The 27,605-nt window shown below is 43.1% G+C and overlaps 1 protein-coding gene and 1 long non-coding RNA gene across 23 annotated transcripts in view; one reads left to right on the top strand and one right to left on the bottom strand.

Annotated features, from left to right (window-relative positions):
- ZMIZ1 (zinc finger MIZ-type containing 1) overlaps positions 1-27,605 on the bottom strand; it is a 486,957-nt gene that overhangs the window by 10,685 nt on the left and 448,667 nt on the right. For 18 of the 22 annotated variants that reach the window (XM_075934735.2, XM_075934734.2, XM_075934747.2 and 15 more), the window contains 11 exons: positions 22,653-22,835; positions 20,949-21,123; positions 19,073-19,259; positions 13,648-13,858; positions 12,207-12,312; positions 8,972-9,132; positions 7,916-7,983; positions 6,979-7,047; positions 6,080-6,327; positions 5,600-5,680; positions 2,945-3,108 (listed from right to left, as the gene is read on the bottom strand). In XM_075934735.2, coding sequence (XP_075790850.1) covers positions 2,945-3,108; positions 5,600-5,680; positions 6,080-6,327; positions 6,979-7,047; positions 7,916-7,983; positions 8,972-9,132; positions 12,207-12,312; positions 13,648-13,858; positions 19,073-19,259; positions 20,949-21,123; positions 22,653-22,835 — 1,653 coding nt within the window. The remainder of the gene's footprint in view (positions 1-2,944; positions 3,109-5,599; positions 5,681-6,079; positions 6,328-6,978; positions 7,048-7,915; positions 7,984-8,971; positions 9,133-12,206; positions 12,313-13,647; positions 13,859-19,072; positions 19,260-20,948; positions 21,124-22,652; positions 22,836-27,605) is intronic. The other 4 variants (XM_075934753.2, XM_075934757.2, XM_075934751.2 and 1 more) reach the window with 3 other exon arrangements.
- Positions 1-27,605, top strand: part of LOC112544318 (uncharacterized) — a 120,669-nt gene that overhangs the window by 32,481 nt on the left and 60,583 nt on the right. The gene's annotated exons all lie outside the window — the stretch shown is intronic.

Raw genomic sequence — 27,605 nt, 5'->3', positions numbered from 1 at the left:
TCTTGCCATAAAGTGCTCGTGCTTCGCTATTTTGAAAATGCTGGCCAAAAGCTAACATTCCTTTGAACTCAATGAAAAATTAATGATGGGGAAAGGATCAGTATGTAAATTTAGCACTCTATCTTTAAATATTACCAGTTACAGTGCTGCTGAATGTACGTTATGAATGAGGGTACCACCTTTATATGGAATTTTTCTAATTTGCCTTTAGGAGCCACAGGCTTGAAATTAGCCTGAAATCACCTTCCCCATAAAACTTACTTGCAACCTTGAAATGTTATGAAAATATATAATTATGAAGGAATTGTGCCTACTGTGTTGCAGTCCTCTTATATCCATATATAGCCTTATGCCCCACAGAACACTAAAACACTTTATAACCTAGAGGTTTATTTCTCTCCTCACAGCCACATGCTGGATGGGAGACCGGTTTTCTTGTTAGATAGGTGTAACACCGCTGTTGACAAATGATATTTCTAATGATTTAATTCACCATTATCAGAACCTGTCTATGTCTCACCACACTTTTTCTGCATTTCCTCACGGTTTATGAAGAAGGATCAACCTTTGCTAGTCTCCTTTCTTTGCAGGCTACTCCACACAGTCCATTAAGGGATTACTTGCAACTTCCTCTGCAATATCCGGCATTCATTGGTCAATCTTAGTTAGACATAGGACACTGGTCTAGATGAACCACTGGTATGGCAATTTTCTATTTCCATATTCTAAGTATATAGCAGAATAATAAACAAGCTATCTGTAAGGAGCTACTCAAAAACTGTTTTTATGTTAATATATCAATTATCATGCATGCATTACTTAGTTACTTTAAGGTACTGACAACCCGTTTAGGTGTGCGCTTTATGAGTGTGCAATGGAATGCAATTACTGAAAAGCGGTGGGTTTAAAACTTGCTATACTCAAGCCAAGATGTATTATTTTAAGTGATATTTTATAATACTCAAATAGCTCAATTAGAACCCTAACATAATCTCTTCTATGGGAAATATCTGAAGCCTTAAGGAAAGATTCTCAATCCAATCTGATTTCCTTATGCTATTCAGGCACTGCAAGAAAGATGGAAACTGGCCATAACAGGTCAGCCAAGAATCTCTGTCAAGTGCATGAAGGATCAGCTGACATAGACCTGACGGAGCCAGCTTTAGTGCCATCTCCCCTCCACCAATATAGAGTACATGTCCTGGTAGGTAGGAAGCAAAGCTAAGCTAAGCTCTGATCCATCAATTACCAATTCGTATGAGTAACTACCTCACAAACTGGCCCACAGAATCAAGGGGCTGTGAACTGCTCCAAACTTGCCCCTTCAGTCTCATGCACTCAGTGAAGCCCAGAGACTGGAGAGAATTTTGCCCTTCCTCTTGGCTTACAGAAGGCGACACAGCTCCTTAAGCTCTGCACTCTAATTTCAAGCCACTTGCTTTCTGAATCTTCTGTCACTTGTTATGCAAAATGTCACGGAACCCATCAGAGCAGTGGCACTGCTCAACTCTGATGAAGTCCATCTGCACTGGCTGGCTTAGGACTCTTGTTTGAAGTGTTTCCTAGCTGGAGGCAAAGCAGAAGTCCCTATAGCCTTTATACAAACCGACAGTTGCTCTGCATGGATAGTTCGTGCTGGTAGCAAATTCTCACTATATTTTAGGGCTATTCAGTTGGCTCTGCTACAGATAGTCTGGATGGTTCAACAAGCACGTTTCCCAAGGCTTATATTGTATGCCTTGCACCATTGCTTATTAACCTACACTTCACAAAATTGCTATGGCTTCTGGATTTGTCCTCTGCAGCCAGCCTTCTGTTCACTGGGGCTCTTGGACTCATCCTACCATCTTCCTAATTCCCCACCACTCTCTTTCAGAAAAACCTGCAGCCACCTAAAAGAGACACTGAATAAATACTCGTGTCCTAAGCTCATGCCATTACATGTCCATGTGGCACACTGTAAATGTGCTTTGCGATACTCATTAAAACCACAGCACATCTGACATATCAAGTTGTGCATTCTTCCTATCCATGTAACACAGTGCCAGACAATAGACAGGCCTACCTTGTTACTTAAACAAACACAGAGGGGGATATATATACACGCACATTAACATTTTACTGCAGTAGTTAAACAGATGATGAGCCAAGCCTAAAAGCTAAGTGTCGCTGATAGGTTTTGTGTTGCCACTGTTGCTACAGAACTGTATTTTCCAGATAAAAATTTCTGCACATGAAATAGTCACAATCCAGTGTTCGGAAATAAACAAGCTCTATCCCCAACCTGTGGTCTCGTGTCTTCATCTGAGATCTGACCATCCTCTGGTTTTTTTCCTCACTTCAACAACTGATATCCTTTCAGAAGACAGTTAGCATCTACCCTTGAAATCCACAGGTCTACCTCTCCTCATCCAAGCTTCTGTCCTGTGTCCTACCAGAACAAGTTTCCGATTGTTTAACTCCACCCTCAGTGTGCCTTGGACAGATTTCAGTGTCAGAATGTTGAGATGCAAAATTCTGTCACAACGGCCGACAAGGTGGCACTTGTACTTTGAAGCTAGTCTCAAGCTCATCATGTTTTCATGGATTCTCTGTTGGGGATAAGTATTTACAGACCCTGCTGGCCCAGGGAATGAAATCAAAGTTTTCCACGTGTCACAAACCACTGCGACTACCCTGCTTGGACCAGGTTCCTTCTTTCACAGAGACAAGCTTAATGACAACTCAAAAATATCAGAATTGCTGCTTCGCAGGCCCTAAACCGGACACTAAATTAAATGTGGCACTTCGGATTTTACTAGGACGTATCTATTTTAAAAATTGACATGGGGGAATCCACTAAGACCTAAGAAGAGTTCACAATCCCATCTGGATTATTCTAATGCGGCAACATCCCCGACTGCGTAAGGCAAAAACCAGACAGCTCTGGAGTAAGGTTACTTACTGATTCTTGCATGGGGTGACTGAGGGGCTTGTCAAGAGCTGCCATGCTGCTGGGCATATCTGGAGGGTGAGACAGCTGAGGCCCGTGCATGAAGTCATTCATTGAAGTTCCACCGGGATTCCCGTGAGGGAAATCGAAATTGCCATGACCTTGGTAACTGTTGCCTAAAAAAGCCAAAAAAGAGTTACCATGAAAGAGACTCTCAGCTTTCTGACACTGCTCCCCTGGCAGTGGAATTCACAGAGCTGCAAGGCAGTGATTTGGACTCTTACTCTGGAATTGTGTTCTGTGTACTAGGGCAAAGTAGAGGTAGAGAAAAAACCAAACAAACCAGTCTCTTCTATGTCATCTTCCACAGAAAGGTCACCATTCACCAATTGACACCACATAGCTCCTATTCTATGAATTAAGGGGAAACTGGAGCAGTTCAGATACATTCATGTAGCAACTTGGCAAATGCTGGTATTTTAATTGGCAACCACTTCAACGTAGCACAATCATTTAAGAACGGAGACAACCAATACTCAGTAGCGAAGACATAAAATCCTGGAGGACAGCCCACTTCTGGGGACAGGAGTTCAAATTTAACTGACATCCTACATCCAAAAGTATTTGGGGTTCTTTATTCCTAAAAATCAACCCTATACAGGGTAACCACTCCAGGTATGATGCAGTTTTGATTACTGTCTATCTAGGATTACAGGCTTGCTGTAGTTCATTGGGTGGCTTTTTGGCAGAACTGCATAAAAAAGTGACTGCAGCGCTTCCTCACAGCTGGCATCTACTTTGCTGCCCCATTTTCAGAGCAAACATATAGCTTCCTGTAAGAGTAATACAGAAGAGGCCTCAATGCTTTGGCTCAAGTCTGTACTATCATGTTCCTTGTTTTCACAAAACATAATAAAATGCACTCGATCATTTGGAAAATGGAACATAAACAATCCAACTCTTTTAGGCATTTATTCTTTTAATTTGCAGTGTTACAATCTGACTGCAGCCAACATTTTAAAACACAAAGTGTGCATTCTGAATGGAAGATTAACAAGTTTTCAAAACTAAACCGAGGTTGGTTTGATTTGATGCTTCCTGAAAGCAAAAAAGTTCCAGGGTGGGAGGGGGTTCAAAATAAATACTTTGGTTTTAGCCCTCTCACAACTGATTTTAAGTGAATTGAGAGCTGGTGAGGGATGGGAAATGGCTAGATTAAGAGACTACAATTCTCTATTTGTCTTCAGATAAAGTACTGTCTGGTCAGGACTAGTGTGGTTTTGCTCCATACCGTTCTAGCCAGCATGCTCCAACTCTCTTCCTAACTGACTCTACCGATGTGCGGATAATTCACCCTCCATATCCTTTTTCATCCTGGCTGTCTCTGTTAAAGCTTCCTAGTGGACTGCCAACTCTGGTGGTTTACTTGATATAAACGGTAGAAACCTAGGGCTACCAAGCTATTTCATATAAGCCTCTGAATAGGATCATATTGAGCTCTGAAATAATACAACGGCTTTGGCACTTGCTTGCAGTTTGTCAGCTGAAGTAGATCAGCTTTAAATTTTCAAGTCAAGCAGGTAGCTTGACAAACTGAACTATCTGCATTGTTTGCTTTTCTGCACAGCTCATTTTAAGCAGAAGTTTAATCCCAGAGGAATAGAAGTCATTAGCCATGTAAGAGTATTGCTCAAAGAAGTAGAGACTTTGATCTATCATGTAAATGCTGTAGAGCCTGGCTAATTCCCACTTTGCTAATCTGCAAACCGGGTAAGTTTTACGGTGCATAGCTGGCCTCACCCCACTTCTCAGGAAAGATTTAGTAGGAAGGAGCAGGAGCGAGGTCTCATCGTATTGACATATTGCAATAAATAACTAAAACTAAACTATGAACATCACAGTATTTACTATTACTACAACATTGTCCTTCTACAGTGTCTTTCACCAGAGGACATTAACTGCTTTTAAGCACTGAGCTTCACTGCATGGAGATGTGTAATGAGTAGAAAAGAGGTAACTTGTCCCAGGCTGTGAGTGGGAAGAGCAGGTAGCGAAACCCAAATTGAGTGAGTCCTACTCTCATGCTCTGACTGTGTACCCTCCCTACTGAGCGAGTGAAACACATTTTGGGATGCAGAACCCATGATATTGTTACGTTTGTTCACTTATTTAATCATTCAAAAAACTGGATAATCTGTTGTTGGTCTCACAATCATTGGAGAAAATTAACCACATTATGTATGTAATATTATGTATAGGTCATATATATTTCTCCCCAAAATGACTGTAAGAAGCACATCCAGGGTAAAGACGTTTTCTGAGACTAGTGAGAGATGTACTGAGAGTCATATCATATCACTGCAAAGATGACTGTCTGTAGTTTGACAACAGTCTCTTGAGAATTTGAGCTACAACCTGTCACTCTAATCTAGTCACTCTCAATATAGCAGAACAGATACCTCCAACAGCCTGCATTTAGTTCAGTGTTTCCCAACCTTAGGACATAGTAGTGGTCGAGAAATGTGCACGACTCCAACTCTAACTTCTAATGCAAAAACACTTCTGGGCGTCTCAACAAAGCTGTGGATGGTTCTTTAAAAGTTGCCCGCCTTCTGTCCCTGCACCCACAGTGGCCCTTAATGAAAGCTGGGCAATGGAGAAGCTTACATGTACAGGACTGCAGGCTCAGACGGCAGCCCACTGGCCCAAGCTTCTCCATGGTTATCACCCTCAGCAGTATGTGGCCTTCTGTAGAGTGGGAACAGGGAAAGGAAGTCACCAAAGGGAGGGATGGAGGAAATGGACAGAAAGCAAGATGAAGGGAACTGTGTTGGGGAATGAGACAAGTAGACATGGGAGCCTTCGCTGCCCATCCGTTGTAGGGGGAAATAGAGGCGCTTTATCATAAAATGGGTGAGAGTAACGGGTTTACTTCATTACAGATTTTTGCCTAAATAAATTCTAAAGGGGAAGGGCTGCTTTAGAGTTTCATATCAGTGGCTGTATATTTTCTTACTTGTTCAAACGATCTTCCATGCAAGGGCTTTCACAGATGACACTGCTACACACGTGGCTCACAAAAGCTGACTGAATCGCTAAACAATGTTTGGGATATGTTTGCTTTGCTCTTGAAACACTAAAACCAACCTTGGTTACCATACTCAGTGGAGTTATTGCCCCCGGGTGGAGGTGGAAGGGATGGGTAAGGTGATGGGCCGGGACCCAGTGCTGCAATCATCTCCATCACATTTGGCATGATCATTTGGCTGGGGCTCATGGTTTTAAACCTCTTGGAAGGAATACCATCTGGATCATCTTTGATGTGAATGTCTGACTTTATAGGGACTGGCCGCCAACTGCACGTTGGGTCGATGGTAACTTCTTCAAACTCAGAGCTGTAAGACAAGAACAATTTTGTAAGACAAGAACAACAAGGATCACTGGTTTTTGCTTTGCTATCCGTTCTCCTGAACTTCCCAAGAAAAACTGCATTTGTAAGTGGTGATTTCCATTTGCCCCAAGGACAATACAATCTCAAAGTGTTTCCTTTGCCAAGAGGGTGTAAGCAGCACTCTGAACAGGTGACAGTTTGAAAAATTTACTCCTTCCTTTTGTCCAGAGGGGGGTTCAGCAGGACTGCAGCAATGCAAACATCTCTGTATGGTCCATGAAAATGCCACTAATGTGGATTAGGAGTGAGAAAATAGCTCACTCCTCATGTCATCTTTTGCCTCTCTGAGGAGTCAACTATTAATAGTGCCAATTTGGAGCCAACTCCCTTAGCAACTGAACTGAGACCAAGTCACTTAATCTAAGCTACCAAAGAACCATTTGATATATAATGAATTTCAATTACTACCAACCTGTCCTGGATTGAACAGGTGACAAGCTTCATAATCAGTAGCCCAAGCCCTTGCAACTTCCAGAACTAATACCTGTGAACAGCTCTAATCATTACACACAACTGGGGAAAGTCTTTTCAAAACAAGCAGAGAACTGGTGTTGCTGGTCAAAAAGCAAACCTGAAATAAACAGAGTTCACTTACTTTTGTATAGCATTCAGAATACCCCACATATACTGGTCAACCTCCAAACCTTCCAGTAGAGCAGTTTTACTAGAAAGGAAGAAACCCAGATTGTAATAGCTGTAGTATGTATATAGAGAAGAAGGCTGGTTTAGGGAGGAAGTCACCAGTTCCTGGCTGCGCGATACAGTTTCCTCATGATCTTGGGATTTTGTAACCAGCCCATCACCAGGGTAAAACATTACAAACTACATGGCAGAGCATTTCTGTTTCAAGCTCAGTGTAGATTTCCCCTATTGATTCCCACCGCTAAAATGTGGCCAAGCCCGTATTGTGGGTGTACTGAATGTGAGCACCTTTTACTCTTCTGAAGTTCAGTAATTTGTGAATTACAACACAGAAGAACAAAGATGCAATCTCAGAACAGACCAGAAGTCCTTCTACTCTAGTATCTTGTCTCTGATTGTGGCTTACACTGAATAATCCAGAGGGAGGCAATGCAATGCAATTCCCCAATGCCGTTTAGTAGTTTCTTCCTGAATGGAGTTGGAGTTCATGCTGTGATGCATAGGGAAGGACAGCCTTAGTAACTATTATCCTAGCTGTAATAACCCTGCAGGTGCCAGCAAGCCTATCAATATAAAGGTTTGAACGTCTTTTGAATCTTGCACAAATCTTTGCCTCATTAATATCCTGAATCAGTGACCCCCAGGTTATAAATTGCAGAAGAAAGTATTTTCTTGCATTCATTTGAATTTTGTTGCCTTTTAAATATCATGGCATGTCCCATATTACTGTAACACGGAACAAGAAAAACCACACATTCTTAGTGGCATTGTCCGTTCTTCCCCACAATTTTTAACACATCTCTCCCCTAACACTTCTTATTGTTCGTTTTGGAAGAGAACTTGGGACAAATGCCATGCAACCTGCACCTGACATAGCATGTTTCACTTACTTGCATACAGGACACCTCCAGGTTCCTCGTTCACAGTTCAGTTGCAAGTAAGATTCCAGATCAAAGCACTGCAAGTCAGACACACATGTTAGCTGAGCCATCTGCACAAATATAAAACTGCAGAGAGTGATAAGAGAAGACTGCAAGCACGGAGATACAAGTCTGCTGAAGAGAGGAGGTGGAAAATATCCTTTCCCAGGCTGCATACAGGCATGTAATATTTTCCAACATTTCCCCCTTGATAAGAAAATGAAGACAAAGAAGGGGGATTTTTTTTTTTGCATATTGATTGGCAAGAGGAATTGGTCAAAACAAGCAGATACATTATGTTAATTATTTACATTTGCAAAATGCTAAAACCTAGTGCAGACCCATATGTTTTAGTCACCCCTGACATGCCTTAAAACTACATCACAAATACTCCCTTCAATGCAGCAGTACATTTCAAAAGGACATGCAACCAATAAAACTGGGAAAATTAAAACTCAATCCTTGACGGATCCTTCCAATAATCCCTCCTCCCATTTTCAAGTGTTGGGAATGAAGGTGAGCCCAACCAACAGAGACTGGGGACATGAAGCATTTTGGGTCAAATCTGTAGGGCCTTATTCTTTAGCTGATGTCCTGAGTCTTTACTCAGGTGAGCTGCTACTGACTTCACTGACAGTTTATCTCAGTAATGACTCAGGCTCTGATCCTACAAATACACAGGTGAATAGTTCCACTGAGTTCAGTGGGATTAGGGATGTGTTTTTAGGACCGAGTCTTAATAGCAACCTGAGGATCTGACCAATGATGGTGTTATCCACAATAAAAAGTATGTGATTTTGCAATCAGATAAGAGGAATTAACACTTCCATCATCAATTGAATTTAGTATTTATTTAAGAAACAGTCACATCCTTTGGCTGAAATTAGACATATTTAAAACATGACCTTGAACCACAAAAGCTGTACGACAGAGAAATTCACCATATCTCCCACCCACAGAAACCAATCAAAAGACACTGTGAGGCACAGCAGAGGGGCAAGTGTCACGACGTTAAAATGCACTCACTTGCACATGTTTGCAATCATGGCCTCTCGCTGGGAGCTGGATTCGCCGGAATGTGATTGGACATTTCAGAGACACTTTAATAGCTGTCTGCTCCACTCCATCCTCGCCATTTAGTGTTGCATTGCCAGAGGAGGCTGCCACGCTGCTGAAGTTCCTCTTGACTATTTAGGAAGACAGAATATGTATGTGAGAGAAGCCACACGTGCACTCTGGCTTTTAATGTAGCTGCTTGAAGTCTGGTTGTATGAACAATATTTCTCTCTGTATGCAGATTTAATGGCTGCTTTAGCCATCTAAGGCTATGTCTAGACTGAAGGCTTCTTCCGGAAGAAGCTTTTCCAGAAGATATCTTCTCAAAAAGCTTCTTCCGAAAGAGAGCGTCCATAATGCCAATGCTCATCGAAAAAGCGATCTGCTTTTTCGACAGACAGAGTCCACACTGAACGGACGCACTCTCACATTTAAGCTGTGATTACTATGGGCGGAGTGGCCACCAGGGCATCCGTGCTTTTTCCTCTGCCCTCTTCTATCAAAAGAACTCCCTTTCCCTATCCTCACACACCTTTTTCCGAAAGAGCACTTTTGGAAAAGGCGTTCTTCCTCGTAGAAAGAGGCTTATCAATGTTGGAAAAACTCCTCTGTTCTTTTGATTTTTTTTCAAAAGAACATGATTGCAGTGTGGATGTGAGATTTTTTTCAGAAAAACAGCCATTTTCCCAAAAAAACTGTAGTGTAGACATACCCTCAGTGTGTTTTCATATGATTTTGGAAAGCTCCCCTGCCACTCTCATGCGATGGCACAGAGTCCTATATACTTAAGCAAGTGATTATGTGTACAACTGAATCTGAGCATAGATAGGATAAAAATCAAATTTAGAGAAACCATCACATACTGAAAAGTTATAGGGCCAGGTGCTTAGTTCCAGCGTGTGTCCAATCTGTGCTGCAAAGCAGATGGAAAGCACCCCTAAATGGACAACTAGGGATTCTTCCACCTTGAGAGGATCTGGTATGTCTATACTACCAAGTTTGGTCAACTTTATGACAACATCCAAAAATTGCCAGAAGGTGTCACACTTGCTCCCTCTGTCAACATATCATGTCCACACTGGGGGCACCATTATCAACAGTGTGAGCAATGCACTGTGGGTATGAAGCCCACAGTCTAGTGTTGTGGGAAGGAAGAGCTGATCCTGCACTTCTTGGGATTCCTCCTCCATTCTCCCACAGTCTCTTCAGCTGCCCAGGAGTGGCACCATGAGTAACTCAGTGAGCTCTCTGTGCTGGGGAATGTCAAAGCAGCACAGCAGCCTGCCCCACTCCTTCTGCAGCACCCGTCTGCCTGCCACTATATTCCTAGTGCAGGGAACAAAAAGGAGCAGTACAATGATTTGCTCTTTCTTCCCCAAATAGTTGTTAGTTACTTCAGGAGTTTTGAAAGGGAAGGGGTGCTTGCCTGCAGGGCAGCAGAGATCACAAAACACTGAGTACAGCCATCATGGCAGGCACTGTGGGATACTGGGAGAAGCCAATTCTGTCAACATAACAAACAGCAGAGTCTACATAAAAGGAGGGAAAAAGAAAAAAAAGTCTCTTGCAGGGTTGGAAGTTTTTTGTCTCCAAAACAGGGTGATTTTCCCAACAAAAGTGCCCTTGTACCGTGTATGCTGTCACTCGTTTGTCGCCAAAAGGCGGGTTTTGATTAAAAAACTTTGTAGCGTAGACAAAGCCTGAGCGATGAAAAGCTCACATGGCGAGCAGCTGAGGATTCCCCCAGCATGACAGAGTTCTTGGGCTGACATCACTCTTTGCTCTGCCCCGTCCCTGCTTCTGAACTGGAGTATACCAGGGAGGTAGCCCAATAGTATGATGCTCTGGCAAGCCCAGCCACAAGTTATTAAAAGTTTCATTAGGTTAGTAAAAATGGTATCGAAATAAATAAGGCATTCTAATTGGAGAAGGTCCAGAGAAGAGCAACAAAAATGATTCAAGGCCTAGTAAAACATGAACTATGAGGGATGGCTGAAAGAATTGGGCTTGTTTAGTTTAGAAAAGAGAAGACGGAGAGGGGACATGATAGCAGTTTTCAAGTATCTAAAAGGGATACTTACAAGGAGGAGGGAGAATTGTTCTCCTTGGCCTCTGATGATAGGACACGAAGCAATGGGCTTAAATTGCAGCAAGGGATGTTTAGGTTGGACGTTAGGAAAAACTTCCTAAGTGTCAGGGTGGTTAAACACTGGAATACATTGTTGAAGGAGGTTGTGGAATCTCCATTATTGGAGATATTTAAGAGCAGTTTGTATAGACATCTCTCACGGTGCTTGGTCCTGCTGTGAGGATAGGGAACTGGACTTTATAATCTCTCGAGGTCCCTTCCTGTTCTAGTATTCTATGATTCTGGAGAGTCTTAGAATCCTGTATCAGCTTGTAACACGGTCATTGTTTGCAGTATTTTATACCCGGGTTGGTCTCGAGATGTTAGAAAGACAATGTGAGTGAGGTAATATCCTTTATTGGAACAACTTCTACTGGTGAGAGACAAGCTTTCGAGCTTACACAGAGCTCTTCTGAGGCTGTGAGCGTGAGGCAGAGAGGGAGGAGGCTGTCGGATTTTAATCCTGTTCTACATTTTCTTATAAAATAAAACTTAGTTCCTGCTGGTTTGTCTGAGGGGTTGTGGTCTGAGGCAGGCTTGTTGATGGGGGTGGGGAGGGGCAAGAGGGAAAATGCATCAGAGCCCAGAGATTCAAAAGATGTAGCAGCAGCGGCCGGAGCCCTGGACCCATAAAATTGCTGCCGGAAAAGTGCAGCGCCCCCAGGTGGCACTGACAGAGGCAGTATGGTCCAGGCAGAGTTGAGTGCCCTTCCACCCAAAGCCCCTTCAATGAACGTGGTGCCAGGTCCCCCCTTCTTTGTTCAGGGGCCTGGAGAGTCTGTTGGCTTGCCAGGTGTGGGGTGACTACCCACTGCCACACAACAGACCATGCTGAGGAACCCTCATGTCTAGGCTTGCAAAACTATTTAAAATGCTCCAAGGCAGACTTGCCCTACCTTAAACAACTCCACACTCGCACGGTGAATAGGAGGGGGTTACATTATTTTAGCTGAAGAAGAGCTCAGGATGGCTCGAAAGCTCACCTCTTTCACTGACAGAAGCTGGTCCAATAAAGTATAATCCCTCACCCACCTGGTCTCTGTAATACATTCACACACACACACACACACAACTCACTCTTAGTGATACAATGTTCCGCTGGGAGGAGACGTTTCTTCAGCAGGCCCTGAAGCACAGAACGAACCGATGGCCGGTGCACTAACTGCAACACGAACAAGTGTGACTGCAAGAAAAATCACAGCGTTACCAACAGAACCAAACCTGTTAGGTTGCTACAGACCACTGGGTGGAGCAGAGATCTGCCCTTGGATGCATGTATGCAGCTCTGCATTGAGCCTAGTGGGAACCCTGCACATCTGAATGAACATACTTCCTTGAAGGAGATTTTGAAGCACGATCTAGGATTGCGGAACACCTATCACCTGGCTACATTGCTGTTAAGAAAAGGAAACATTCATCTCACCATTTTCCCTGTTAAAGTCCACAATGTGATGCTATAAACCGTTATTTCTGGGTTTTGTCACTGTGAGGTCTGGATTTTCTACCACTGCTCTACCGTCCACTCACCCTGCACTCAGACTGACTGAGAGCTCTCCTCCCAGCCATTCAATAAGGGATCCCTCATACACCATGGGGCATGAGACAAGGAACGTGGAACTGAGCATGGCAGAAGAATTCTGAAGTAAAACACTAGGCACAAGCTTAGGTCTCTCTTCAAACTGTCCTACTTTGACCCTAGGAAAGCTGTCCCTAGACTCTGTGCCCTTGCCAGCGGCAAGGAAATGGCAGCAAGCCCAGAGTATGATATGTGCAGCCCCCTCCATTAAAAACACAATCTATGCTAAGTGAGAACTACCAGTGGGAGGCGAGTTGCATGGCTCAGTGGATTAAGTAATAGGATATGAGCCTTTCTCCGTTATCTCGCTCGTTTAAACCCTGCCCAGAGTCATGGTGGCTCTGTAGGAAATACAATTTTGGCCTCACTCCAATTCCTAGTGGACAAGTGTCCACAGCAAGAAAACCATCCGCCATCACACTATGCCCCCTGCAGTCAGAACTGTTAAGACAGGCAAGCACCGAATGGGCAGAGATCTGACCCTTCGAGGGAGAGTCCTTCCAGACACATTGGCAGGGCCGCTTTAAATCGCCGCTGGAACTTTGCAAAGCCCCAAGTGGAGCTTGGAGGGGGGGAAGGGGGGAAGGAAGGGGAGGTAGGAAGAAGGTCTAGGTGGCGCTGAGGGCCTTTCCACTCAAAGCCCAAGGCCCTTCTGCGAACATAGAGCCAGGCCCCCCTCCCTTGTCCAGGGGCCTGGCAAGTCTGTGAGCTTGCCTGGTGTGAGGTGAGCACTCACAAGAGCCCCAGTTACACAGCAAAATATGACGAGGTCTTTAGCACTATCACTGTGGCCCTGTCATGTCCCTAGTGCTACTCCTCCCTGCTCCCAACAATGGGAGGAAAATCCAAGTGAGGGAGGAAAGAACTATGTGTTTCTATGCTGTTCCTTCCTATACCACAGACCCTCGGAGTCAGCAGCAGCAGCAAGCCCCATGTACTTACACAACAACATGCTGTGACTGTAATTTGAATTGTGTTTCTTCCCGGCTGACAGACGTGCTTCAGGTGCAGAGGTTTATGAGACGTCTTGTTGTCGCCACGTTCAATGGTAAGTGGAGTTGCATTAACGCTGACCTGAACTGATGCTGGCCAATTTGTGTTCATTTGTCTGTCTTCGTGGTGGTAGCACTTGAACTGTAGCTCCAAGTCAGACCTGTTGCGCAAGGCACAAACCCATCTTAAAGTCTGTTTTCACAATAGTAAAGGAAGTAAAGGTGTTTGGATGCTAGAAATTCTATGCCATCCTACTCCCTTCACTTTAGCTCTGCTTTGCTCAATTACCCACCCCCCGTAATACCTTACAAATAATAAATGCATAAATTATCCTCCCCATAAAAGCCATTAACAGAAACAAGACAGGATGGATCACACATCTGAAATTTGAGAGAATAATAATAATGATAATACTTTACACTTGTACATGACTTTTCATGTGAAGATCTCAAAGTGCTTTACAATGGTGGGCTGTAAGTCGGTGGAATGACTCAGTAGAAAGAAAAAAAACTGTAGTCAGGTAGCTCTTTCCTCAAGCGTTAAGAATTTATAACAAGAAAATAAAGCAAGTTAACACATTCAGAGAGTAAGCAGAAGAATTCACCCCGCTGGGGATCATCTCAATTGCAGAATCCTTGCCAACCTACCTAAAAGCACAAGGTCCTTTCTATGTCCAAAGCAACCATTGGTGATCTAGCAAGCTGAGCTGAAGTTAACCCTTAAGTAACTGAGGATATATCTAGACTACAGCAGCTACAGTGACAGTTAGAGGGTTGCAATAATGTCATACCAATACTGATGGAACTTGTTTTCATAATCCTCCTCTCTGAGTGGCGGCAGCTAGGTCGACGGTTTTTTTCAATCAACCTAGCTGCATCTACTGTGGGGGTTATGTTGACCTAGCCATGTTGCACAGAGCACAACACATTTTTCACAGCGCTGAATGATGTATCTAGGTGAACCTAAATTTTAAGCGTAGACCAGGCCTCAGCAAATAGAGCAGCAGATAGTAGCACATGTGCACCCCATCACATCAGCATTAACTTCATTTTACAAATGGGTAAACTAACATACAGAGAGGTTAAATGTAGACTGGATAGTTACACTGAAATTCTGGTGGTCTGTCCTTCAATCTTTGTTTATTACAGACAAAGACTGCCATACAGTCACTTGTTGGCCGTCTTTTACGTAAGAAACATCAGATGCTCATTTCCTTCTCTTTGCAGGGATCTCCTGTAAGATCTTTGAAGGACATGAATAGAGGTGAAGGTAGGAAGAGAGAGCAGTTTGTTAGAGAGTCTAAGACTAGAGGCCTTGTGCTGACCCTGCTTCTTAGTATCTGATAATTTTCTTTTTAAACTCTGGGCAGCCTCATTAGAGACCGCTTTTATTGAAGGCTCAGATCATTTGTACTCAGTTTTTTCTCTGTAAAGGTTGTGGTTTAGGTCTTGTACCGCTGGTGTGATCATACTCAGAAATTCAGGAGATTTAGGTTAGGATCTTTATTTTGGAGGAAGGAAAGCAGCAATTCAGGTGCAGATCTCAAGTGATATCTCTATTCAGAACCTACAGAAATCTAGTTAGCATGTAAAACAATACAATAAATAAAAGAGGGAAGCAGGGACCTGGTATCCCTAACTTCAAAACAAGTAGATTTAAAAAACCAGGAAGAATCTTCGTGTATTATATAGAAACTATAATGGACAAAAATGCTTTTTCCACCTCCCCTTAAACAGTTTGTCCAAAGCCAAACAGAGATGAGTGGAAATGTGGAGAATTTGGGGTGCTAGTGAAGCTGCCCCACAAAGATACATAATACATGAATTGTGATGAGCAATAACTGATCCGTTTTTAAGGCAAAATTATCCTGGTTGATCTTGTCTTCATTCTTTTGCTTCCTGTAAGAGCATGCAATAGGGAGAAAAATACTTGTGTAGGAGAAAGAAAGGGCCTGAAGTGTAGGCCTGGTGCTTGAACCAAAGTAAGCAAGAGTTATACTATGAGGAACAGACAGGCCGTGTCAAAAGCAAATGTGTGCCTGCAAGTCTCAACACTAGCATTGTTAATATGGATAGAAGTACATGAAGTATGTAAATACTTGCCACCAAGACAGTACAAGGACAACCAGTTGAGTACATGATAAAATAGTTGGAAACAGCAAGAGTGAAAGGAGAACAAGGGGTAGTGAATGCTTTGGAGGAAAGTACAAAGGGAGGTATCAAACATGTCATTAATGCGTAAGATGATAAGTACGGCGTGTATCATAGATTGCTCATTTCTGTTTATAAATTTTGGGGTACTTCGACATAATTCTTTGGCTGGCCTAAGGGGCGTTATTGAAATCCATACAATTGAATGAGCTGTGTCCACTGTCCCAAGTACAAATATGTAGGGGCTTGGAGGCCATCTGGCTACCGACAGCTATTAATGTACTTCTTTCAACAATAAACATGACTTGGGTGCCTTCATATCTTATCTGAGTCGGTGGTCTTTGGGGGTTCTCGTGAAGTCTATTATGCTAGCTACCTGTGCAGAGCCAGCAGGATATACCCAGGGAGCACACGAAACACACGCAGCCAAACGTTTGTCATCACTGACGGAGCAGGGGACCTGTCAACAGGCCTGGGGTTTGGGCAAGGCGAGCGAGGTGGTTGCCTTGGGTCCCGGGCATTCAGGGCCCCGCACTGCCCAGCTCCCAGCCTCACCCACCCGGCCGCTCTCTCGCTGCCCTGACTGGGAGCCGTTCGGCTCAGCCAAACACAGCGTTCTGCCTTGGGCCTTGCAAACTCTTTGGCCGGGCCTGCCTGTAAAGACGCCAGACCAGTGAATCCTGAATTTACTATATCGCTGTCCAGAACTACTCCAACTTGTGTTGCGATCAGCTGTGTGACTATGAGAGGGATGTTTTACTTGATATTTTAATTAGTAAAAAAATGTTCACAACTGGCCCAATTCCATCATTCTCTGTTAAAAATCTAAAGGTTTGGTCTAGAATTCACATGTGACTAATGTATGTATTAGTATCCAGGCAGTCCAAAGTAAGCCTCATATTACTTCTTTATGTGCAAAACCTCTTAATGCCACCTAACATCTATTCTCTTTTTGCTGAGGTGTTTGTACAAGAAACACTAACACAACTGATGCTCCACACACAGCTGATTGGTCACGGGAGAGACGCAGTCTGGGCATTTTCCATGTGGGTGTAACTGATCAGGCAGAGAAAAATAAGAGAGGTAAGAGTGACAGACACAAGATTCCATTTTTTTTGTGAGTGTTCAAGCTGCCCCGGCCCGCTCATCACAAGGTTTTCAAGGTGACAAACCTGAGCACAAATTACTAATGAGCCTTCATTAAAATAAATTTAAATACAAGTCCAAGTCAGTGTGCTAGCGCACTTAAAAAAAAATCAGGTATTAAGAAAGAGCCTCATGCCTTAGTGCAGCTCTATAAATCTACAGAACGAGCCGGCACGATCCCCAATGGTGATTACTTATTAATAAGAACCAGCAAATAACTGCCAAAACTCCCTCTTGCTGTGAGTACTCCAGGATAATGAAATGCAAGTAAGCAATAACTGACCTCAAAGAGAAGCATTAATTACTGGATGTAGCCTATTTGAAATCTCTCACATTTCCAATTCCTAGGTTTGAGACCACCAACATCATACAGGCGAACAAGTATCTGTATCCTAGTCAAATCTAAACTGTGATGCCCAGGAGATTACAGCCACCCACCCTTCCCACATTACAAAATTAGTGGGGCTCACAGCTAGATTCCAGCTTGTTGAAAAGAAGTCCCCGGTATGGAAAAGTCTGAGGTCATAACACCAATGATCCACCTAGACTGGGCTTGAAGGATGACTTCTTAAGAGAAACTGGAAGAAGGAGAATTCTAGGCACACTGGAAAGAGGTTTCATTTACCCCACATTTGGGATGGAATAATTCTAAGCACTGATACAGGCTGTGGACCAACTGGCTAAGTAGCAGTATTCTGGGGGCCCCATTACAGGCAGGAAGTGGACACATTGGAGAAAGTCCAGCTGGAGGGCAACAACAATGAGGAGGAGGCTGGAGCACATTACTTGTGAGGAGAAGCTGAGGGATTGGGGCTTATTTAGTCCTCAGAAGAGAAGAGTGGGGGACGATTTGATAGCAGCCTTCAACTACCTTCAACTTCCTCAAGGGAAGTTCTGAAGAGGATGGAGAGAGGCTGTTCACAGTAGTGACAGATGGCAGAACAAGGAACAATGGTCTCAAGTTACAGCCGGGAGGAGGGGGGAGATGGATGTCTAGGTTGGATATTAGGAAGCTATTTCACTAGGAGGGTGGTGAAGCACCAGGATGGGTTCCCTAGGGTGGTAGTGGACAAAGCCCTAGCTGGGATGATTTAGTTGGGATTGGTCCTGCTTTGGGCAGGGGGCTAGACTCGATGACCTTCTGAGGTCTCTTCCAATCCTATTTCTTGTGTAACTAAGACACTTCCAAATAATGAGACAAGATAATGAGAAACTAAATTCTCCAAACCACAGAAACACAGATTCAAAGCAAGTCCATCCTATTGCATCTGGAAACTTAATAAATCAAAGTTTTGGTTTTGATGTGATTTAATGCCTTTTCATTCCTTGTACATATAACAAACCCAGCACAGAATCTGGAATCATTGTATGCATATTTGAATTACAGAGCTGCAAAAGATTATCCAGAGGGACTGTTCTCTCTTTCTCTCTCTGATGAAAAGTATTATTTACTGTAGGTGAAAGAGCAGTGTTATGTGGGGAAAGTTGCACGCCAATTGTTTGGCTCATTCCTGTCTGAGTAAGTTAAAATAGCTCTCTAAAATCAATGCTTTTACACCTCCATGTTCCAGCTGAAAGTAGAAGCAAACTTGCCAGGTATTGCGAGAATGGTTCTCATAGACTGTCCAAGCCAACTACCAATACGGTAACTAAACATTACCTATGGATAATGCAAGGAGTGTGCCTAGTTCAGAAATACAGGATTCTTGCCTGCTGGTCTCAGCTATGCATGCTCCTAGCACATTTACCAGAATGAGCTGAAGCAAGTCAAAAGGTAAATTTAAATAATTATTTTGCAGACATTGCTCCTTGTCCCATTCATACTGAATCCATCAGGTTTGCTTGGAAGGACAGCACATAACCTGGCACTAGAAAAAGGGAATCAGGAAGCATATTATTGTGCTTTACTCTCTGGAAATTGAGGTTAATTTATGTAAATGTGAGCTAAAGGGATTTTTTTTTCTATCCAGACCATACTTCCTAACATTGAAATACATGAATGACCCAAGCACCGCTCATCTTGCCCACCATTTTGCTTTTAGCATACAAGATTGCCTCACAACATTGCTCGAACCTACCTCCACATCAGCGTTTGATGGACGGTTGGCCGTAGGTGAAAGACATGGTTACTGACCGCCAGGTTGTGTTCCAGCCGAAAGGGCTCCAATACAACCCCATCTCTCACAGGGAATGTCAGACGTAGCTCATCGTTGTGGTTGGCTGGGATCGAAGAGGGAGAGAAAGTGTGAACTTTCCCTTTAGCATCTGCAGTGCGATAACAACGTGTACATTTATACAGAATAATGACAAATGATACAGCGATCTGTTGCTGGGTTTAACCCAATAGAGTCACATATAGAAAAGAAAATGACAAATAATTGTATAAGTGGATTTCGTGCAGGTGTAAGAGCACAGACTGACAGCTCTGGAGACGGATGTCTTCCACTTGCATCCCAGCTTAAGGTTTATGAAAAGAGCAGCAAAAGTGCCTCTCACCACAGACATGCCTTAAACCTGATGTGGAGGGCCCATTTTTCACTGTGAGAGATTAGTTCAGTCACCATGCCCATTCAATCACTGGCTCTTTGCGGAGACTGTCACTAAGGTTGCCAGTTAATGCCAAGTGTGTTGCTATTTTTTCTGTTGTGATGTGGCTGTTTCTCCCCTAGAAATTGGGACTGAGATTACCAAAGTCATTTCAAGTATGCCACTAGGTGGTATTGACTCTTGTTTCTAATGGTGACCTACAAGTGGAAGGCTCAAGCCATTCATTCTCCCATTACTGCTTTTTATACACAATTGATTATGGCCAGATATTTTCTGCAGATCTGTTCTGGCTGCAAGAACAGGTTTGCTTGAAGGGATTCTGAAGCAGGAAGACCTGCAGTATGAAAAGGTCACCTCTGTCCATTGTAATCAATGGGTTTAAGATTGTGTCTCTTCTTCACTCACCAGAAACAGAAGGGGCTGTTCAACTTTTTACCTAAAATACTCTCCTCTCTCTAAGGCTGCTGAAGCTAAAACAATGCCAACAACCTCCATCTTTCAGCTCTCCAGGAAACCTAAACAGCTGGTTGTAAAGAGCTAATACAAAAGTCTTTCTTTACAGAATACACAGCTTCTCCCTGGGCCTAACTCTGTATCACTCTTTAGTCCCTTTAACACCACAGACAAACTGTATGAGTCACTGAGATGGTGTTATTCCTGCCTTGTGCTCAGCCAAACATAGCAGTGAGCTTGAGTGGCTTTGAAAAGAGTATAAAAATTTTTTTTACATGCTATTGAATATGAAGAGGTCTGCATTAGGATGTGAAAGGTTAACCAGTTAATCAGCACCCTGAGGGATTACTTCAGCTCAGCTGCAGCAGCTCCCGCCCATGGTGGGCCTGGCCTGGAGTGGGTAGGGGCGTTCCAGCTCAGCCAGAGCAGCTCCTGCCCCTCCCCAAAGTTTAACTGGTTAACTAATTAAATGGGATTTTACATCCCTAGTCTGCATGGATGAATAAATATTCACCTTTTAAGCTATTCTTTAGTAGTGTTGAATAGCTTTGTCCTTGGCCAATAGCACCACATTGCTAATGATGGGGATTATACACAAGAAATAAATGCAACAACATATAACAGATGAAAATTAAGCGTTTCATTCTGAGAAATCAACTAGAGAGATATTTAAGGGGCAAAGTCCTTAAAAGTTTAACATTTAAGAGATTTTTCCAACTGGCATTTTCCAATACTTGGTTTTGAAACAGACATTCTTCTTTCCTGTTTCCTTCCTCGCTGAGTAGCTTGAATAACGTGGTTGGTTGATACCAAACATCAACTGGCAAACAACATTTCTCTCCATGTAGCAATCAAGATGCTATTTTTAAAGTCTCATTTCTGGGTTGTGTGATATGCATGGCAGAGGAAGGAGAGACAGTAAAAGGTAGAGGAGTTGCTTCACTGGCTACTCACTTGGAGGTGGCGGTAAAGCATTTATATTTGGCTTAATGTCTGGTGGGAATGGTGGTTTGACATCCTGGTTAGGTGACAGGTATGGTGGAATACTGCTCCCTGGAGTCATGGGTGGTGTGGGGTTTCCTGGAACAGGCGAATGAGGGTAGTTTGCCACAGGTACAGGCCTTGATGGCTAGAAAATAAATTAACACCAAAGCTGTTACTGAATTTTGAAAATAAAAAACCGACCTAATCATACACACTCCTATAAAACACTTGGCTTGGGCCAAAACTATTTAAAATGTACTGAGTAGGAGAACAGAAATGTAAAACCTTAATTACTTGGTTTCTTTGCATTTACTTCTCACTTTTAAAAACACACAGTAGCTGACATTTGACACAAGAAGTTGCAAGGCCCTGTACCACAGATGCTCCACTTTTTCATTCTTCCTTGCCTCCGTGCCTGGTTCTCCACCTTTGATCTCTGCTACTTTTACCCTAATTTTCCAACTCTTCTCCTCTCTGCTGGACATTACAGTCAACATTACAGCACCTTCTCTTTGGCTGAGGCATTTTATCTCTGGTCACTGAGCCGTCACAGCTTGCAAGGCATGACAGACCATATCCTGACAGACCAACCTTCCTCAGAATTCTCCATTCATCCAGGCTCTAGTCTTCACCATTTTCGCACTCCCAAACACCAGATCATGTATGTTGCACCTCAGAGCTTCGCCCCTGACCTGGGGTACCTGCCTTTCTCCATGAGCTCATCTCATCTATTCATCCTCTCACCACCTCAATCCACATTTCAGTAAAAAAACACGCAGCATATTTCCATAGAGCAAGCATTCCCCTTTACATTTTGTTGCGATTTTCTTCTCATAACTAAGAATCCAAACTAAGATCCCCTTGCACATAGCCAATAAAAATAAATCGGAATAAAAATATATAAAATCCTTCACTTTTAAAACACTCTTCAGTTGGCATAAATCATTGTAACGTCGGTCACAGCAATGGAGTGACATCGATTTACACCCACTGAGCATCTAGCCTCTTGGTGCATTCATCTTGACAAAGCCGGACAGCCACTGCCACAGTGTAGTAACAATTGCTTTAGAAAAAGCAATGTTTCTAGACATTCCACATCAGGGAACGAGTGACCTGCCTGCGTGCAAGACAGATGTTCGGTGGTAAAGGGTTCCTTATTCTTTTTCAATAACACAATCAGGACCCACTCAAAACAGTTCCCGCCTCCCATGCAAATAATGACAAAACAACCCCATTTCCAGAATTATATATAATGGCCCTACAACCCAATAGCAGAAATGACTTGACTATTCTAATCTTAAAGCAGATTTGATCTATTAGCTTTCCTGCAATTTTCTTAATTAGTCCAAGAACCGTGCTGTGAGTACCATCATGCTTTGCCACGATTAGAAAGGTGCAACCTCCAAGGCAAGCTCAGTTTGACATTCGCTGTTACTTCTTGCCCACCATTTACCTGACGTGCCCCCAAACTATGATGTAGTATAGCTTACCATAGTATGGGCCTGATTATGATTCAAAAAGACAATGGCATAACTTCTATTTCTTTTAATGGTATACAATCAGATCCTATATGGGGATCCAATGGTTTTGCCAGGGTCTCTTTTTATCCACTCACAAGAAAGAGAGGACTTTCGGTGACACCGGCCAAGACAGTCAATGAACCCAAGGTCTCACCTTGTAATACTGTCCCATATTCACGGTCGGAGGAGGGTACTGCCCCGTATTTTGCTGGGTAGGCATCCTCTGTCCAGGGTAATTGGGAGACGTAAGAGGTCTTGGAGGGTTGGGAGTTGGATACTGACCAGGCTGTGTAGGAAACTGGCTATTTGGTCCATACTGCTGGTTTCCATAATTTGGCTAATTAACAAGAAAGATGAAACAAAACAAGATATACATTTTGAACTGAACTTTGACTTACAGAATTAAAATGAAAATGCAATCAGGCTGATGTCTCCCTGTCTCATGAAAGCCTTGCCCAGCGTTTTCAAACCTGGGTGCCTGGACTTGGGCCTCTGAAGGACAAGGGATACCGGCATTCAAAGGTGCTCAAATTTTATAAGTTGTTCAGACGGAGATGGGCACCCAAGCATTTGTGCCTTTGAAAATCTGTCATACATTTTGCCCAACTTTAGGCTCGCAAATAAGTAGCCAGATTTTTGGAGGAGTTGAGCACTTGCATCTATCTATCTAAAGTAGTTCTAAAGTCCCATATCCACAGTATCTGAGGGCATTACCATCTCGTGTGTAATGTTCACAACAATTCTGGGAGACAGGGAAGGGCTACTAGCGCCATGTTTTACAGTTGGGGAACTGAGGCCTAGGGATATTAAATGACAGAGCCAGAGAGTTTAAGATCAAGAAGGGATGACCAGATCACGTAGTCTGACCTCTATATACCACACACCACAATTTGGCTACACAGTAAACCAGGGGTGGGCAATAATTTTCGCAAGCGGGACACTTAATTAATTTTGGTACGTGGCCATGAACCAGCTCTACCCCCGGAAGGGAAAGGGATGGGGACTAGCTCTCCCCAGAATTGTCTGGGACCGGAAGCTTTGAATGAAAAACACAAAGGGCTCCCAGCTCCTGGCCCCGCCACTATCACGTTGCCTGGCAACGCCCTGGGGTTACTGCAGCTATTTTAAAGGGCTTGTGGTTCTTGCCCCTGCTGGGGTAGTGCCGCAACTGGGAGCCTTGAGCCATTTAAATAGGATCCATTTAAATCGGTGCCCGAGCCACTGCCTGGAAATTTGGTGGCACAAGCAGTAGGATATAAATAGAAGGCAGCCAGATGCAGCCCAGCCCTGCACTAAACCCAATAGCTGAAATCAAACCAAAGTATTACAGCTCCCAAGAGATACACTATTATGTGCCACAAGCAGAGATTATAAGGGACTGAGGAGCATCTGTACCTGAGACCACTGCAATGGCAGGGAAACGATTGAGTGAGATATACCCGGATAATCCTTGCGAAGACCCACACCCGCATGCTATTAGAATTCTTAGAAGGGGAGGAGGGTCAACAAACACATGGACAAGGGGGATTCAGTGGATATAGTGTACTTGGACTTTCAGAGAGCTTATGACAAGGTCCTTCACCAAGGGCTCTTAAGCAAACTCAGCAGTCATGGGATAAGAGGTAAGGTCTTCTCATGGATCAGTAACTGGTTAAAAGACAGGAAACAAAGGGTAGGAATAGAAAGTCAGTCTTCAGAATGGAGAGAGGTAAATAATGGGGTCCCCCCAGGAACCTGTACCGGGATCAGTGCTGTTACATATATTCTTAAATGATCTGAGAAAAGAGGTAAATCGTGAGGTGGCAAAGTTTGTAGATCATACAAAATTATTCAGGATAGTTAAGTCCAAAGCAGATGGCGAAGAGTTACAGAGGGGATCTCACAAAACTGCATGATTAGGCAACCAAATGGCTAATGAAATTCACTCTTATTAATGCAAAGTAATGCATATTGGAAAACATAATTCCAATTATACATACAAAATGATGGGACCTAGCTTAGCCATTTCCACTCAAGAAAAAGATCTTGGAGTCATTGTGGATAATTCCCTCAAAACATCTGCTCACTGTACAGCAGCAGTCATAACAGCAAACAGAACATTAGGAACCATGAGGCAAGGGATAGATAATAAGAAAATATCATAATGCCACTATGTAAATCCAGGGTAGGCCCACAACTTCAATACTGCCCGTAGTGCTGAACACCCACCTCAAAAAAAGATATGGAAAAGGTATAGCGAAGAGAGAGAAAAAATTAAGGGTATGGACAATTTCCATATGAAGAGAAATTAAAAAGACTGGGGCTGGTCAACTTAGAAAGGAAATGACTAAGCAGGGGATACAAAAAATCATGAATAGTGTGGTCAATACCCCTTCCCGAAGCACACAAACAAAGGAGATTGCCCAATGAAATAAATAGGCAGCAGGTTTAAAACAAACAGAAGGAAGTACTTCACACAGTACATAGTTAGCTCATGGAACTTGTTACCAGGGGATGTTGTGAAGGTTAAATTAAACAGGGCTCAAAAAAGAACGCGGTAAGTTCATGGAGGATAGGGTATTAGCCAGGACGGTCAGAGACGCAACTCTGTGCTCTGGGTTTCCCTAAAGCCTCCAACTGGCAGACACTGGGTGTGGATAAAGGGGACAAGCACTTGATAATTGCCTTGTTCTGCTCATTCCCTCTGAAGCATCTTGAACTGGTCAATGTCAAGAGACAGGATTTGAGGCTAGCTGGACCACTAGTCTGACCCAGCATGGCCGGTTTTATGGTTTTATGCTGCAAGGGAAGGCTTATCCCTCACCGTGCCACCACTCAAGATCACTGCCAATATGACTTCAGGAAAAAATTCTTTCCTGACCCCACGTATCAGTTAGTATCAGATCCTAAGCATGTGATCAAAAACCAGCCAGGCAACCACCCGAGAGATTGCTTGATACCATGTCAGAACTTGGCCATTGTCCCATCCTTAGCCATAGCCATCTCTGATGCTTCAGAGAAAGGAAATACTCTTCCCAAAAACTAGAATACATCAAGTAGGGGAGAGAGGGAGGATCCTTATGTGGCTCCAGCCGCTTTAACCCTGAAACAAGTGACCTCTCCAAAGTCACAAAACAAGTCTGAGACAGAACAGATTACTGATCCCAGGCCTCTCAAATCCGAGGCTTGCGCCCTAACCACTGGACCTAAATTCCTTCCCATTTTTCCTGCAGTGATCCAACAGGAAGTCAGTGGGCATAGTTATTGCTCGGCACCTATAGGGTTAAATTAAGAATATTTCCATTCTGATGGCAAATCTATTTATGAATATTGATTACTTGCAACAAAAACAAAATAGTTTTGGACCAAGCTAATTTATAACTCATACCTCCTCTATGAAATTTCCATTAATCGATCAATAAATAGTATCTACTCAACTTACACCGTGCCATTACAAAAAACATATGATTTCATAGCACTATAAAATGCATATTACTTGAGAATGTTCTTGTTTTCACTTGTGACGACAAATATGCTATTGTAATAGCGAGAAGGGATTCCAAATCTTTCATAAAAGCGTAAAATAAGATATATAATGATAAAAATAATCACCTGGAAAAAAATCACACACTATGCATTGTTAGCTCCATTGGAAAGGAGTGATATTATTTACGGAGTAGAAAAGTCTTGTGAGATAAGCAACTTCTGCAGGCATAAGTCATTTTTAATGTATAAGGCAACAACAACAGTTGCATTTATTTATAGTCCAGGAAACACTGCATTTAGGAAAACTGCACAAAACTGAATATATATTTGTTAAATTTTGAATATCAATGTATATTTTCTGTAAACTTGCACTGCCAATAAAAAGCTAGTGTCAGCGCTACCAATAGCGTAGTATCAGTTTAATGTATGTTATAATTCTATATAAAGTTATAGATAAAGGAATAGATGTATAAAGGTACATAGGCCCTTAAAGAGGATGACTGGTGGGATTTACAAAGGCATCTCAATGCCTAACTCCCATTGATTTCAATCAAGCTTGCCTGAAGAAACATTGTAAGCCATTTGTTTGCTATGTCTTAGGAAAGGGTTGCATCCTATGCTAATCTTATAAAAACCAGGAGAGGCAAAAAGATATAGACAGACAGACAGGCAAAGAACTCAGGTAGTCTTCATTCCAGACCAAAAGAAAATATCCTAAATGCCAAGAGGTGGGAATTTTCAGGGACGCTGAGCTCCACAGGAGTTTTGAGTGTCAGCACCTATGAAAACCAAGCCACAGTAAATCTGAATTTTAAAGTTTTGCACGTGTTCGCTGTTTATGTGAGGTGCTGCCTCGTATTTCTTTAAAACAATAAAAAAGCCACAGTAAATAAAGCATATGCTCTGCCCATGACAAATTTATTTCAAACATTCAGGTTGAATTTCATCTCTGTGCAGAGTCTGAATAAGATCTATGACCTTAAGCTCTATTAGGAGGGTTTCAAAGTAATATTCTGAGGGTTCAAGAACTTCACAGTGCTGTGTGTGCTTGGTGGTGACCATCTTGGCTGATACACCAGGGACTGAACTCTGGGGACCTTCACAGCTAAAAAGCGCAAACAGGTACAGCTTTAGCTAACGCTCCCTTGGCAAGACTACAATTTGTGGACAGAGGCGGACCTGCCGCACACAAGCTCACCAGGGTGGTACATAGGTTTTCTGCACTGGGGGGAATTTCAGCTGTCACATAATGTAGCTTGGAAGACAAAGGCCGTGTCCAGACTCAGGGATTTTTTCGGGAAAAGTAGCCTTTTCCCGAAAAAACTTCCCCTGCGTCCAGACTCAAGCCGCGTTCTTTCGAAATTATTTCGAAAGAACGCGGCTTTTCTTTCGATGGCGGTAAACCTCATTTCACGAGGAAGAACGCCTTCTTTCGAAAGCTCCTCTTTCGAAAGAAGGCGTTCTTCAATGTAAAGAGGCCGTCTTCGAAAGAGAGCATCCAGACTCGCTGGGTGCTCTCTTTCGAAAAAGCGGATTTCTCTTTCGAAAGATCCGCCTGCAGTCTAGACGCGATCTTTCGAAAGAGGCTCTTTCGAAAGAAGCCTGCAGTCTAGACATAGCCAAAGTGAATAAGGGAGCAAGA

This window comes from Pelodiscus sinensis, chromosome 8, assembly GCF_052426305.1.
Source record: "Pelodiscus sinensis isolate ZL-2025 chromosome 8, ASM5242630v1, whole genome shotgun sequence".
NCBI lineage: Eukaryota > Metazoa > Chordata > Testudines > Trionychidae > Pelodiscus > Pelodiscus sinensis.
This window is presented reverse-complemented; position numbering and strand designations above follow the sequence as displayed.